The sequence below is a fragment of the Euleptes europaea genome, chromosome 8, assembly GCF_029931775.1.
Source record: "Euleptes europaea isolate rEulEur1 chromosome 8, rEulEur1.hap1, whole genome shotgun sequence".
Lineage (NCBI taxonomy): Eukaryota > Metazoa > Chordata > Lepidosauria > Squamata > Sphaerodactylidae > Euleptes > Euleptes europaea.
The window spans coordinates 23306412-23322883 of NC_079319.1; the positions used below are offsets into that span (position 1 = coordinate 23306412).

At 41.3% G+C, this 16472-nt stretch overlaps 1 protein-coding gene across 8 annotated transcripts in view; it reads right to left on the minus strand.

Moving 5' to 3' along the window:
• The window catches only part of RIMS2 (regulating synaptic membrane exocytosis 2), a 412392-nt gene that overhangs the window by 131339 nt on the left and 264581 nt on the right, over positions 1 to 16472 (minus strand). Inside the window, exons 20-23 of one of the 8 annotated variants that reach the window (XM_056854764.1) lie at positions 9052 to 9117; positions 7892 to 7999; positions 6252 to 6323; positions 4916 to 4978 (exon numbers count right to left, since the gene is read on the minus strand). The exons of the other annotated variants lie outside the window; for them this stretch is intronic. Coding sequence (XP_056710742.1) covers positions 4916 to 4978; positions 6252 to 6323; positions 7892 to 7999; positions 9052 to 9117 — 309 coding nt within the window. The remainder of the gene's footprint in view (positions 1 to 4915; positions 4979 to 6251; positions 6324 to 7891; positions 8000 to 9051; positions 9118 to 16472) is intronic. 8 annotated transcript variants of the gene reach the window in all.

The window sequence follows — 16472 nt, forward strand, 5'->3', positions numbered from 1 at the left end:
GTAGTCCTGGGTGGTCTCCCATCCAAATACTAACCAGGGCTGACCTTGCTTAGCTTCTGAGACCTGACAAGATCAGGCTACACCATGCTGCCTTCCCTCCAAAGATTATTTATATAAGGTATTATATACCTAACTGATTATTCAAGTTGTTTGAGGGACCTCTAATCTTTGCTGAAAATGGAAGAGTTAAGTGGGATCTTTTTTCCATGAGTGGGGGGAATGTCACACTATTAGAGAATACCAGAGGTAAATCCATGAGGAAATCTATTGACTATTAGGTTTAGAATATGACTTTGTTACTGTTAGGGTACAACATAGAAAGGATTTCTGAAGCACAGTTGTATCTTTTGACATAGGTAATTCTTGTGGCCAGATCACCCTATATTGGAAACAACAATATTTGCCAAAAGTAGAGTTGTGGTTATGCAAGACATGGTATGTCATTCGTAAGTATAAAATTTTTGTTCTAAAGCAAAAAGAGTCTAAAAAGATAAACATACAAGCCATTTTGAGTACTGGAAAATTAAGCTTCCTGGACAGTTGTAAATGAAGTTCTTATTTTGATATAGAGCAAATACATAGACTAGAAGACTTTGGATATAGCTTTAAAGATATTAATTATACTGTGTATACATTGTACAGCAATGGTGTAGTAACTATATATATGGGTGTAATAGATATTGTTTCATACCTTTTCCCAACTTTCTATTTCTCTAATTAAAAGAAAAAGATATGATAGAGCAATGTCACAAGAACTGGAAGATAGTGATATAGCGTAAGGAAGCTATGGGCTACCACCACTACAAATTATCCCAATTTTCTTCTTGTAACTTGACGAGTTGGATTTGTAACTAGGGATATCCCTAGTAACCCTAGTATCCCTAGTATTCTTATGGCTCATAAGGCAAGAATGTGTTACATTGTGTCACTGTGCACTGTGGTTCTATCAGTATAAAAACACAGGGCCCTCTTAACATCCAGGCAAGTACTTGAGTTCCAGCAAATAACCCTTGGTGATAGTATCCAAAAACCACTGGATGTGAATGGATCATTGCCAGACATATGCAAAGTGCAACAGGCAGCCTCCAACATCCTGAGAGGCCATGAGGGGCTAGATGTCCTCCTTGACTGGACTGAGAGGAAGGCTTGCTGGAACTTGCAGAGGACTCAGATTGCTGCCATTTGCCCTTAGCTTTAAGAGAGTCAGTTAATGACCACTTTGTCTGCAATAATGAGCGCAGTTAATGACCCCTTTGTCTGCAAGCCAGACACTGAGGAAACAGGGAGACTGAGGGAGAAGCCCCTCCCACTGGGAGTTGGCAAAAGATTAATGATCCTGACTGACTCCAGGGAGAAGATTTTTCCCATTGGTTATGACTGCACCACCTGGAACCAACAGAGAATGTTCCTATTTTGGTATCTTTACATTCTATGAGATCATATCATGACAATTTCACTGGTTCAAGTACATTCTGCTCTGCTGTAGTCTGGGTAGGAAAACTGTTTTAACTATGGAGAAATAGTTATAAAGAAAAAAGTTGCATATGGTTTGAAGAACATAAGATTTCCTCTCTAGGAAATTTGAACCAGGCTTCAAAATTAAAACATGCATCATAATCTTTGGATGGGAAGTTATGTGGCTTAATGCTAAGAACAAAAAAAAAAAAAAAAACCTAGGGTACCCAGGGTTATTATAACTCAGTAAGAATAACCTTAACTATATAGGAATGTGTGAAATGAAGCTTAATGTTCAATTGTCCATTGATAATTGCATTTTCCTTTCCCAGCCCTGTGGCACAGAGTGTTAAGCTGTAGTCAGATGTACATCTGGAGAACTCACTTTAAAAAAAGCTCTTTCAGTCGGCACTGTGAGAGAACACTGCGAGGGGATAGAAGGAGCTTCCTGTTTCCCTTCCACCCCACTTTTGCCAGTGGAAAGGGCAGCAGGGAGGATTTTTGCCTCTTTTTTTCTGGCTCCATGAAGCCCTCTGCCACTTTTCCATAGATGAAAATGGGGTGCAGAGGAAACTGTAAGCTCCTTCTCCCTCCATGTAGCGATCCCTCCCAGTGCTGAGTGAATTAGCACTTTTTTAAAGTGAGTTTCCCAAATGTATGTCTGACAGCTAATCCAACCCCATGCCTGTGACCTGACATGTGTTGGGCTTATGGTGTAGTCTGGCCCTCAGTCTTCATGAATCACAGCAATAGTGCTAGGAAAACCCACAGTAGGGTAGGAGGGAGGAATATGCGATTGCACAGAGAAGCAGTCAATAAAACATCAGTTACAGGAAAGTGGAACCCTATTTTAATTGCTATAGTCTCTGTATATGCAAGATCAGCAAGTTTGCTTACCACTTCGTTGGTAGGCATGGCTCTTAGGTAAATATAAGTTTTGCTTTGCCAACTTCTGATTGTTTCTGTGCACTGAAATCTATAAAGTAGTGCTTCATAAATAATGAGGAAGAAGAGCAAGTTGCAGTTCTGCTTGCGACTCGCTTAAGAAATGCAGCTGAGGATGCCTGATTCCTGGAAGCATTAGCATGAACATGCAAAGGACACTGAACCTTGGAGAGTTCATAGCAGAACTTTATGAGAGATACAATCCAGTGGGATAAAGACTGTGCACAGCTTTTTTAATATCTAACAACAACCCAGTGAGATAGGTTAGGTTGCAAGAGTGTGACTGACCTAAGGTCACCCAATGACCTTCATGGAAAAGATTTGAACCCAGATCTCCCAGATCCTCGTCTGGTACTAAATTGCACTGGTACCTGTTCGTAACAGGTCAGAGTAGATGTTTCTCCCAGTTTCACCATCAGAAACTGAAACAGCAGTACTTATTCTTGTCTCTTGATGATGATGTCATGGTGTTCTGAAAACTGGAATGATTTCCCACATCTTGTCCAATAATGGTTCTGTCAACTTTGTCTTGTGGAAGCATCATTTTTCCCTAGCTCTTGTCATAAGTTTCACTCTGGATTTTTTGCTGAAGGTTCCGACTGGCTCTGATATGGTGCTTGTTGGATTTATAGTGATACTGTTACATTGTCTTTTGGTTCCAGTTGCAGATTTTTCTGTTTTCGGGTCACAAGTAGGGATAATCTCAAATGTCTCAATGAGGCAGCTTTTACCAATACTGCTAGCTGCTAAGGCCCTTTCCCAGTGGACAACCTTTAAACATAAAGCTCTATCACTTTGGTATGAATTGTCTGCACATTTAATGACATCATATCCCTCACCAAGGCTCACAAGCTAGAAGGACTGGTTGCCAGTTTGAGCCACTTTTTTAAAGGTCTTTTTGAGTCATAATGATGGTGGTGGAAAGTGCCATCAAATTGCAGCCAACTTATGGCAACCCCAGCTAGGGACTTTCAAGGCGAGTGAGAAACAGAGGTGGTTTGCCATTGCCGTACTCTGCATAGCCATCCTGAAGTTCCTTAATGGTCTCCCATCCAAGTACTAACTAGGGATGACCTTGTTTAGTTTCTGAGATCTGATGAGATTAGGCTAGCCTAGGCCATCCAGGTCAGGGCAGCCATAATGATAGTCTAAAATAGACTGTCAGAGATTAAATTTTTCTGTCCTTTTCCACTAGCTTTTTTCATTATCTTTCCTTATTTCTTTTCTCTCTCTTTCTTTAAAGAAGCAAACTCTAATGGTTCTTCCTCTCGTGGTGCACTAAGGGGAGTGAAACCACTCTTCCTTTTCATGTGTCCCATGAGCAGGAATAAGTGTGAAGAAGAACCTGCCTTCCATTCCAAAATGGTATGGAACCTGTTGCAGCTGACCTGCATATGCGCAGTTCCAATATGAGACTGCACAGAAACCACAAGGATGACTATAACATAATCCTCAAGAAAGATTAAATGTGCAATTGTATATTAAGATGCATATAGTTATGCAGATTGGTCACACTTGTAAGTGTGATGGTGTGTTCTTTCACTCAAAAATGAAAGCAAGTTTGCTTACTATGCTTCCTGAAGAAAGATTTATACAATCAAAGTTATATGATCTGCACATATGAGGGAGAGTGATGGTGGAAAGCGCAGTCAAGTCACAGCTGACTTATGGCAACCCTGTAGGATTTTTAAGGCAAGAGATGTTTAGAAAAAGAATAAAACACTGGAAATATACTAAAGCCTTTTGGGATCACTGAAAAAAAGGAATGAAATATAATTTTCTCCTACTGACTATTAGCACCAGGGATGGACAATGAAAAGTTGCCTCTTCCAATGATGGCCAATAACCTTTGAGTAGGACAGAAGAAAGAGTGGAATGTTAGGAGGAAAACAGGTTTTACCACTGACCAACTGGGGGAGTTGTCTGAGAGTGGGTTTTGAGGGAGAGGGGTTAGTAGGTAACCTGATAGTAAGAGAATCCTATAGGAATATCAGTGAATTTGTAGATAAACAGGCTTTGGGTGCTGTCCCCCTTAGACACAGTAAAAAGTGTTACCTACTCTGGTATTCACAACTATAAGCTTTTCCAATATTTTTAACCATACATGTGAATAATCTTCAGACCCAGCTCACAGTCACTTTGTTACGCTAACCAATTAAATAAACTTGTTATTTTGTTTCATCTTCTGTATCTCCAATAAATAATATAAGCAGTAATATAAATTGCATGGCTAACAGTTAAATCATAAGCAGTCCTGGTTAATAAAATCTGTCCTGTGAACATTTTGTTTATTCAAAGAATATAACTTTGTCTCACATCTCAACATCCTGGTACAGGAACAAGGAAAGGTGTGGATGGTAAAGGGTAACACCCACTTCAGCCTGAGGGGCTTTATTAAAACAGAAAGGCTAGAATAAAAAAGGGGATATTATGACACCCATTATTGTAATAAAATAACACTATATTTAAGCTATATGTCTAACTATAGAACTGTAGCACTACACTCTTTACTTACCCGTAATTTTCAGCTGAACCATTGACTACATGATCTGCCCATGAACGTGCACCATTGTAATACCTTTACAATGCAGTTAAAATAAAAATATGTTATAAATATGAAGTTTTTTTTCATAACAACATTTTCATTAAATATAGTTTTCGTCTTACTAATCTGATAATTATTTCCAAGGTTTTCCACATATCACGTTTAAGGTATTTTAAAATTCATCTGGAAAATTAGACCTTTTTGGAGAATAAGTACATATGTATTTTCTCCTTTACATCTCAGGGCATTCAACCATTATAAGCAGCTTAAATCTACTCTTTTTTAATGTTATTTTTTTTCCAATGAGTCCCAGTGTTTTTGTTGGGACTTCTGTATTGATGGACGACATTAAGAAAGAACATAATTTTCCAGTAAAAGTATGAATAACCAAATAACGCTCTAATCTGAAATAGCTGTATCTTACAATTTATCTTCCTGTCTACCTCCATTGCTCTCTCCTCCTCCCCTCCCCTCCCCCAGATGCTTGGCATGCACATAGTCTACTCTAGGGTTACCTCCAGCTTGGGAAATTCCAGGAGATTTGGAGCAGTGCTTGGGAAGTGGGGGTGTGGGGGAGCTCAGTGGTGATTTAAGATCATAGAGTCCACCCTCTGAAGCTGCCACTTCCTCCAGTGGTTAAGAGATCAGATGTAATCCCAGAACTCCAGGCCCACCTTGAGGATGGCAACTCTAACAGAGTCTAAGGCATTCAATACACTTTGGGAAATGTAGTTCCCAGGACACATCTCAGAGCATAACCAAGGCGCCATGGTCGCTGGGGGTGTATATGTGTGAAGGAAAGTGAGAGAGAGAATCAGTGAGACTATTTCCTCTTCTCAGCTGATCAGCCAGCCTGCCACCTGCCACTGTATTGGAGGAAGGAAGAAGGGTGAATTCTTCTTTGGCTCAGATGTACAATTTGAGCCAGGGAAGTGTTCAGGGGCTGTATCGCTCACCTCATTTTGAAGGTAAAACAAGCTGCTGACACTCATACTCCAAGCCAAATGAATACAAATGTCAGCAGCGCTATCAGTTTTCCCTCCTGCATTTATTGTATTCTACCAATAAACATCTCCCCAGGGGAAAGGGTATGATGCAGTTCATGCAATGCCAAAAACAAAACAAAAAACCCCTCTCACTACCAGTTCAAGACAAGAAGGTAAACTGGTAATAGAATATTAACATATTAAAAGCACAGCCCAGGAACTGTCTTTATTCTTGGCTGTTTCAAATTTCTACCACACAATGTCTACAAAATGCTACGGGTAATCATTCTTACCTATATCTACTGTATAAGTCAAAATACCTTTCAGGAGTGGGGGAAGTATCAGTGTCATCAAAATATGTTTTAGGCACTCTTCCCTCCTGCCTACTCCTCCTGAACATGAAATAAACAGCAGAGAGATTTCAGACGTTTTAGTATTGCTGAAGATGCGCTATAATTTTTTTTCTTGTTCTGTCACAGAATATAATAATTGTTATGCAACATTGATACTCCTCTTTTGCTGCAATGGGATGCAGTCCAGCAAACATTAGGCATGCCTAAAGGCAGAATGACACAGTATAAAGAACTCAGGGATGCTACTGAAAACAGAAACTTTCTATCCCCAATAACATCTATTTGAACTTATTCCACAAACCTATTCCATCATCATCGTATGTGTGTCCCTTCCTCTGCTAGTGACAGCCAATTATGTGCACAGGAGCAAAGAAATGCCTTATAATGTATTTTGATGCCAAGTGCCTCTGCTCAGTTCTCTTGTATGCACAGCAGTTGCTTGGGGGTTCAGTGTTCAGGGCAGGGAGAGGGGGGATAGGCAGAGATTAAAATTCTACTGCATGATCCATGCACACAATTATAGGGAACCTTTGGCTCTCCACTGAGATGACTTTTAGATTCATGATTAAATGTTGCTGTCATAGTGGATAACAGGTTTTCTCCACAATAAACAAGGAATGAGAAGGCTAAACCTCAAAAGCCCCTCTTCTGTGTCATAGTCTGTATGTATCCTCTATGATGAACTCCGTAACGTATATAATATCACACTGTGTGATGATATAACATCACACTGTAAGAATACTGACTGTCCTAATCCCATTTCTGCTTGTAATAAGAGTATGGTTAGTATGAGATGTAGCAACTGAATGGTGAAGAAGTCCAAGTACTGGACTGGGTTACAACTGACTATGACGGCTGAACCCACAATATTCAGGTTGGAATGGCAGGAAAGGAGTTTTTTTAACAGTGTGGATTATTACTGGGAAAATATTATAGTCATGATACAAGTGCCAGGACAAGATAAAGGAGTTAATTTTAATTGGAGAGCCAGTGTGGTGGACACTAATTGGGAGAACCGGGTTTGTTTCCTCACTCTTCTACAAGAGCGGCAGACTCTAATCTGGTAAACAGGGTTGGTTTCCCCACTCCTACACACAAAGCCAGCTGGGTGACCTTGGGCTAGTTGCAGTTCTCTGAACTCTCTCAGCCCCACCTCACAAGATCTGTTGTGGGAGGGGAAGGGAAGGAGACTGTAAGCCGGTTTGATTCTCATTAAAAGGTAGAGAAAGTCGGCATATAAAAAACGACTCTTCTTCATTTACATCCTGCCTTTCATCCCAATGGAGACCCAAAGCAGTTTACAGCATTCTCCTCTCCTCCATTTTATCCTCACAAACCAGTGAAGTAGGTTAGGCTGAGTGTATGTGACTGGCCCAAGGTCACCCAGCAAGCTTCCATGGCACAAGTGGGGATTTGAACCTGGATTTCCCAGATGCTAGTCCAATACTTTGACCACTACACCACGCTGGCTCTCCGTAGTTTTCTGACATAGCCTCCAGAAAACTAAAGTACCATTAAACACAAATGGCTGCTTGTTTTGTACAGTGGAGTACTGTCTACTTATATCTGATTTGAGGGGCTGAATAAATATGACACGCCTATTATACCTCTCAAATTCATAGTAAGCACCCTCAGAATAGGTACGGCACATCGTACGGGATCGAAGTAATCTGATTGCATCTTCACAAAAGATAGGATACATTGAGCGATCCTTGCTGCCAAAACACAAGGGATGAACATGAAGCTAACATGAGAATACATACAAAATGAGTGCCTTTTAGGTTCAACTAACATTGATGACAGAATAAGTGACAATTATAAATGAATGATCAACATAGAAGTGACAAAATAAAATTTAAAACGTTGAACAACTCAAATCAATTATGTGATATGTGGCATGATAATGCATACAAATAATTTGTGCTGATTGCAAATTATTCCCAAAATAGAATCGATGTAATTATTTAGAAAACTTGTATGTTGCCTCTCCAGACCTGCTCAAGGGGGGCACATTTTTCCTTAGAACCAGCAGGATCTAATCTGGAAGCTTAAACACAAAATCTTAATAACTGCTTTATTCTATACATTTTAAAAAGTAAAACAGATCAACAATTGCTATCAAGTATGTCTTGTTGGCGGGCAGCCCATTCCCGGGGGGGGGATATTTCTGCGGCAGCCAAGAGTGGAACACCCACACTGCCTCCTCAGAGACTTCCCAACTGCTGCAAAGGTAAAAAAGATATTTTAAAAACAAAATAAATAGAAAAAAGGAAATGATGCCCCCTCTGAGAACAGCGAGGCTATGACAACAAAAAAAGGTGTCATAGCAATGCCACCGTGCAAGGGGCCGTTCCCGGGGTGAGAGGGGTTAGGAGGCTGACTAGCGTCAGCTCGGCCTCTGGGAATGCCTCCCTTGTGCGGGCGTTCTCTTCCGGGGGCCAGCCGTGGAGCTCTGCAGCTCCCGGACACTGGCATGTTTACCCCTGTGCTGGCATAGGTGCCCTTTATTCCATGATAGTGGCACCTGTGCCAGCACGGGGTCATGCTGGCTCCTAAAGAGCTCCAGCACCTCCCTTCAGAAATGGGCTCAAAAAGTATATATTTAAATGGCATTTTCAAAAACTAATACCCAGTAATCTACTAATTGTTTGCTAATGAAAACACTCATGTGACACTATTCATTCTTCTGAATAGTGTGCAGTGAAAACACAGGTTAAAACAGGGACATGCATTATACACACAAAGTCACACGCAGGAAATCAGATACCTGGCATCTCTATGATGGTAGCCAATGGACTGAGTGTGTTGGGACCAAGGCAGAGTGTGATAATGACTGAAAGCATAGCAGAAACAAAAACAAAAATAAGACAATAAAATGAAGACAAACATATACTACGTAAACACAAAGCTGAATGTCAGATGACATGAGGACAAGGTAGCTATAAAATAATAGTCTTTAAACAAAGAGAAATTGGTCAGATGATCATCTTCACAAAAGAGGTGGTCAGGCCAACATTCCATAAAACAGTGAGCAACTCTGTAAGAACTGCTAATGATGTTATTATCTAGAAATTAAATCAACAACTTTGTCCTACTGTACTATGTTAGGTGGGAGGGAAGGAAGAATGGTATAGCCCAATCTTGTTAGATCTGGGAAGATAAGTAGGGTCAATACTTGGAAGGGAGACCTACAAGGAAGACTCTACAGAGAAAGGCAATGGCAAACCACCTCTGCTTAATCACTTGCCTTGAAATCCCCTTGTAGGGGTCGCCATAAGTCGTCTGCGACTTGACGGCACTTTACACACACACACACACACACACACACAATGTTAGATGTCCCTCATGCCCCAATGCCAGTGCAAACAGTTGAGCTCAAGCTAATCACAGGCACTCCTAGTAGCTGAATTCATGCAGTCAACATCCTTCAATAAACTTCCCTCATTTGTGACTTAAACACAACACAAGAAGTATTCAGCAATGGATTAAGTAGCATGTTTAGTTTAGTTTAGTTTAGTTTAGTTAGATTCACATAACCAACCTGGCCTATTAGAAGATGGGCTTGGTTACCTGAATATTGAACCTTGCTCATCAGGAAGCATAAAACCCACATTCTGACATATTGAAATGGTCAGATAAACCAGCCCACAGTTCATATTGATCAGTGGATCCCAAAGTTGGCAGTGCCACCCCCTGGGGGGCAGTGGGATTACCTAGAGGGGCACTAAGAGACAAGGGGGCAGATGGGGGAGCTAGAGGTGGGCCCCTTCAACTGTGTTGTTCACTAATTTACAATAGATCGAGCTATGGCACCATGCTGGCAAATTTGATGGAAACTATCAAAAAATTTTCCAGACTTTGAAGAGCTGGTACCATTGGATCAAATTCATCAGTTTTGTTGAATAAATTTCAACCAAAAGGTTTTAATTTGATTTTGAATAGATGTGCAATTAATTGTTACTGTTTTGAAATTTTATTGTTCTTATCTTCTTTAGTGCAACATGCAACCCCCTATTTTGAATAATGCTTTTTATAGGGTAGGGTAGGGGGCGCTGGGGTTGAGTTTGTGGAACCAAGGGAGCGGTGGCCCAAAACATTTGGGAACCACTGAATAGATTGATGATTTCACAGTGTTAAGTGGAAGAAGGAGATATAACAGACAAGAAACAATCACTGGACAATATGACAAGCAAATCAGGTAGGCTATTTTTGCTTTTTCAAGACACAGAGAGAATTTCCAGTTATTTATAGGTATTTAGGGAGCATCTTTTTTCCATCCAGTATCTGAGAGACAGCTGCTAACACATTTGACATGACCCTGAATAACTCAGTACAATTATCCATATTTTTTGTTGCAATTACTCATTTATAAGATATTTGTTTCAGGATGAATTTATAGGAGTGTTATGAGGAGCATTATCAGACAACTGTGGATACCCACAAGAGGCTAATAACAGTAGGGCTGTTGATTCGGTTCATCCCGAACCTAAAAACAGCCGAATTTCCCCTGATTCGGTGGTTTTTAGTTTGGATGGAACCGAACTCAAAAAGGCGGGAAAACAGGGAGCCGAATTCAGCGAGTTCGGGGTGTTCGGTGAATAAATTTGGCAAATTCGGGGTTTGGCACAGCAGCATAACCATCAGTTAGTAAGCAGCATTCTCCCCCGGGCAATCGGTGGCCAAGCTGGGTCTTCTTCTGGCCAATCAGTTGCAATTGAGTGCATGAGCTCGGCTGCTGCGCGGCCCGGGCAGAGAAAGAGAGAGTATCTGTTTGTGTGAGAGAGAAATCCCCGTGGGGGGTGCTTGTGCACATTCGCTCCTTTCCGTGGCTGCAGGGGGCGCATTTTGGGGGGTACAGCCCCCAAACTTTCAGCGTAGCTTCAGAGGAGCCTTCTTGCAAGAATCCCCAAGTTTTGTAAAGATTGGATCAGCGGGGGCTGAGATATGGGCCCCCCTTTCCCTATTGGGATAAATGGGATCAGCCGATCCTGTGTGCATCTCGACAGTGGCAAATCCAAGGCAAAACCTCCCATGTTTAAATGGAACCGTATTGGATTACCCACTCCTCCCACTCCCTCCTGATGGAACAGAAGACATCCACAGTAAGACCCCTTTTGGGGCTTTAATCTATAATTTTTATCCTGTGTGTGTGTAAGGGGGGGAGCAGAGTCTGTGTGTGTGGGGGGGAAAGCAGTTTCTGTGGGTTGGGGGGAAGCCAAAGGGGGCTTTCGCCCATTCTGTCTGGGGTGTGTGTGCCCCCTCGAGTCTCTCTCTCCCTGGTTTGGGGGGGGCTTCAGTTGTGTGTCCTCAGGTTTTCCCTCATTCATAAGATCGGTTAGGTCTATTTTGATGCTTGGTCAAAAATTGTTTTCAAATTGTGACTTAAAGGATGCATTTTCCTGGTCCCGAGTCTGATGCAAAAGGGGAAATTCCACCCCCTCTTGCTCCTTATGCTTAGCTAGCATGCCTCTGTCCCTTTCCATGGTTTGCAAACTCCCAGGTGTCAGGTGTTGCCTTGCGTGATTGCAAAGGTGTTGCTTTGCAAGGTTGTGTTGCTTTGCATGGTTTGCAAACTTCTTCGCACCTGCCCCGCCCTTGCTCCCGGCAGCTCAGCTGTTTGTCAGGGCTGGGAGCTTTGAGTGGGCGGCAAGCTCTGCTAATTGCAAACCCCCGTTGTCAGATGCACATTAAGGAGGGGGGACCCCTTTCGGGGCCCATATCTCAGCCCCCGCTGATCCAATCTTTACAAAACTTGGGGATTCTTTCAAGAAGGCTCCTCTGAAGCTACGCTGAAAGTTTGGGGGCTTTACCCCAAAAAATGTGCCCCCCGGAGCTGCGGAAAGGCACGGTTGTGTTTTTAATGGCTTTATTTGGCCAAATTTTTCCCCGGACTCCAGACCTCATGCCGAATTGCATGGACCCGAAGCAGGGGAGTTCGGACTTCGGCATTTCCCGAATAAAAACGGGCCGAATTTTGCCGAATCTGAATTTTACCGAATTTTTTTTCCCAACAGCCCTAAATTACAGTATTAGGACATTTACTGTTCCTTTTTAGTTAAAGTGTATACTTTTTGAATTGATGGCTACAATTTTAAAAGGCAACACATTGTAGAAAAACAGCTATTTATGCTTGTCCCAAGCACCTCCCCACAATGAAGACAAAAGATAACAGCATGGGTTTAGCAAGTTTATTTAAATGGCTGATAGACATCATAACTTATTAAGATAACATATTTTAAGGGGTGGGCTAAGCTAAGCAGCCATAGAATGCCTGCCAAAATTTGAGCAAATCCATCGTGGCTCAAAATTCAGCCAATGATTACACCAGCTTGGTTTATCATCACCTGCATGTGTAATGTCGCACAAGGTGCAGAGCTTCATCACACTCCCCTGATGCCATGTTTAGGACAATGCTGCTAAGCGCCAAGATGCTCCTTCCCAATCTACCCCCTCATCAGATGCATGATGGGCTATTCAGGAGGCAACCATCACACCTGATGCTTCAGGGTGCTTGCCAACTCTCCCTTATCTATCATGAGCAACCCACTCCATTCCTGCCAAACTAGTTTTAGCCTAAACAGTCAAAGACTAGGCCTATTTTTACCAGGCCCCTAGAGACATTGTGAAGCAGTTTCCCAATGAGCCAATAAGGGAAACCCCTCAAATTCCTGCCTGCCCCCAAAGTGACCAGCTAATCCCACAATATCTCAACAGGGGACATGTGAGTAGCAGCATGAGGCAAAGCCCTGCTTGGGAGGACCAGAGATCTGTTTTGTCTCCAGCCCTACCTCTGCTGTGATACTTTTGACAAGTTTTTTGCTGATAAAATATCAAAAATACACTCTGAACTAGATGCCAGGTATAACACAGGTACACAAGAAGAAATGCCCAATATACTACCTGGGTTACTTATGGATTTTGACTCAGTTTCTATGATGGATGTGGACAAGATCCTGAGATCTGTGAAGGCCACTACATGTACCCTGGATCCTTGCCCATCTGGCTGACAAAATCATGTAAGGACCACATCAACAAACCCTTAGCATCTATTATAAATTAGTCATTAACTCAAAGCACCTTCCCTCAGCCACTCAAAGAGGTGGTTATTCATCCGCTACTTAAAAAACCATCCCTACACAAAATGATGTGGTCAATTGTCACCCAGTCTCTAGTGACTGAGTGAGTGGTAGTGAACCAACTCCAAGTCTTCCTGCATAACTCATCTGCCCTACACCCTTTCCAATCTGGCTTCAGGTCAGGCTATGGGACAGAGACAGCTCTGCTAGCTTTAGTTGATGACCGTTTGATTTTAATTATGCATAATCAGAGTAGGTGAGGGAAAGGAGATCCAAAATTTTAAAAACAGCCAAACTTTCCCATATCAGCTTAAACAAAGCATTTTGTTTAGCACTGAGCAACTAATGAGTGCACAACCTGTTTTTAAGACGTCTACCTGTTTTTTAAGTCTCTCAAAAAACATGTTTTTCCAAATCAGTAGTAATTCCATCAAGGTGACTTTTTACAGTGCTTTGAAAAAAAGAACAAGGAATTGTCATGGATCATGTAATAGCCTGTCATTTCAAGGATTTCTCATTTTGGGAGATCAAGATCAGTAGCCCTTACCACAATCCAAATAGGAATGCAGCATGATTTGCTAGTCTCAGGAGACACTTTATGGCTTTTAGCTGTCTTTCCATTGGACTTAGTTTGTCTGTCTCAGGAAGATGCAATCTCAGTATATCCTTTCTTTATCAAGATAGAATATGCCATACTGTGGTCCACTGTCATTCAAGAAATCATACCACTCAGTAATGCACATTATTGTTTATGCTGGCAATTTTCTGTGGGTTATCAGATTTTTCAGACATGGCTCATTTACTTTCTTCTTTGATCTCCATCCACCTTTCCTCCATTACACCCAAATCAATTTGAAACTCTTCTAACAACATTAACTGCACTGTTGCTGATATTTTGACTTGAATTTAATTTTTATTGAAGTTTATAAGTTGTGAATATCAGACAGCATTCTGAAGGATACACTTCTGATAGAAGCCCATTCAAAATATTGAGATTGGGTCATGATGATTGAGCAAGAATATGTTCAATCTTTCTGTGTACTGTTTCTTAATTCCTATCTTCACCTGTAGATAACAATGCTGAAAAAGTGTTCCAATGAAAGTCTTTTCCTTACTCTTTGTCTTGAGACCCACCCATGTTCACTTGGCTAGTAATGCTTGATTTCTTTATAGCACTGGTTCCCAACCAGGGGTCCATGGACCCCCAGGGGTCCACGAGAACTAAACCAGGGGTCCACGAAACAAAGGTATAAACCCATAATAAATTAATATTTATGCGAGCGGCATGGCGGCGGCTCGTGGGCGCAGAGTGCGGTGGCGTGCGGTGGCGACTCGCAGGAGCAGCGCGCGACAAGGAGCATGCGGGGGCGGTGAAACCGGGGGAGGGTGCAAGTGAGCCTCACACAACCACACACAATAGGAGAAACACTCGTTAAACCTTGTTTGATGATAGCTGTCGAGGAGGTTTTAGGGATGGAAGCCAAAAAGAAAATACAAGAAATACCTCTATTGAACAACACGGTAAAAGCTTGAATTGAAATTATGTCAAATGACATCGAGGAGCAGCTTGTTTTGAAAATAAAAAATTCGCCATGTTTCGCTTTGCAGTGTGATGAATCTACAGACGTTTCTAATTGCATTCAGTTGCTCGTATTTGTCCGCTTTTTAGACGATGACAACACTATTAAAGAGGAATTACTGATTTTGCGGAAACTGGAAATGACGTCAAAAGGTATCGACGTCATGAATATAATAGCGGAGTATTTTGAGAAACATAGCATTATGTGGGAAAAGCTCGCCGGCTTCTGTACGGATGGCGCTCCAGCCATGTTAGGATCACGCTCCAGTCTAGCAACATTAATAAAACAGAAGAATCCTTCAGCAATAACAACTCATTGTATCATACATCGTCAGGCGTTAGCTTCCAAGACTCTTCCTAAAAGCCTTGTTAATACCATGGAAATGGCCATAAAAGTGGTCAGTGTTATTAAAAGCAGTGCCTTAAATACACGCCTTTTTAAAAAACTGTGCACTGAAATGGACTCCAACCAAAAGTTCGTTGGCTATCGAAAGGCAATATGCTGGGAAGGTTATTTGAACTAAGAAAAGAGGTTGAGCTGTTTCTAGCCGAGAAGAAAATTAAAGATCTCCTAGAGCTGTTTTCTGATTCGAAAAGTCAGATGCATTTGGCTTATCTTGTGGATATTTTCTCACATTTGAATAAACTAAACTTACAGTTGCAAGGTTCTGGAAACATAAATTTAAAAGGTGTGGGAAACATTTTTATGTTTGAAGATAAACTGCATGCCTTTATTTGCAAACTTCAATTATGGGTAGGCGAAAACAATTATTCTGCATTTGTGACATTAAAAGCACTGGTCGATGATAGTAAAGATGACATGATCACCACAAATATACAAGACAACATCAGAAGTCATCTGCAAATGCTGGTCGATGAATTCCACTGTTACTTCCCGGAATATAACCAGACAGAATCAAAGATACCCAAAAGCTGATTCGCAATCCTTTTGGTATTGCTGTTGAAGAGGTTGCAGAAGAAATCCAGGAAGAGCTCATTGAATTCCAAAATGATAGGCACTGTAAGGATGCGTTTGAATCAGTTTCTCTTGAAGAGTTCTGGTGTAAAAAAGCAATTTCATATCCTACAGTTCGGGGATTCGCCTTGTGATATCTTATGCTCTTCTCCACAACTTATTTATGTGAACAAGGGTTTTCTGCTTTGCTTATAATTAAGAACACGACAAGAAATCGATTGGAAGCAAGTGATGATATTCGTGTAGCTCTGAGCAATAGTATTAGCCCCAGAATTGCCCAGCTTGTAAAAAGGATACAAGCTCAAAAATCACATTGATTTACAATTAAAAGTTCTCTATTATAAAATATATATTCAAATATTATTCTAAGTTTAATGTTTAACTAACAGTTATGATTAAAGTTTATTTTCAAATGCTCTGAATTTTTATTTTGAACCTTGGGGTCCCTGCACCGAACAAAAAAGTCCTAGTGGTCCCTGGTCAAAAAAAGGTTGGGAACCACTGCTCTAAACCCAGGAATTCTATTCCACAGTTGGCCCACTTATCTTCTTCTCTTG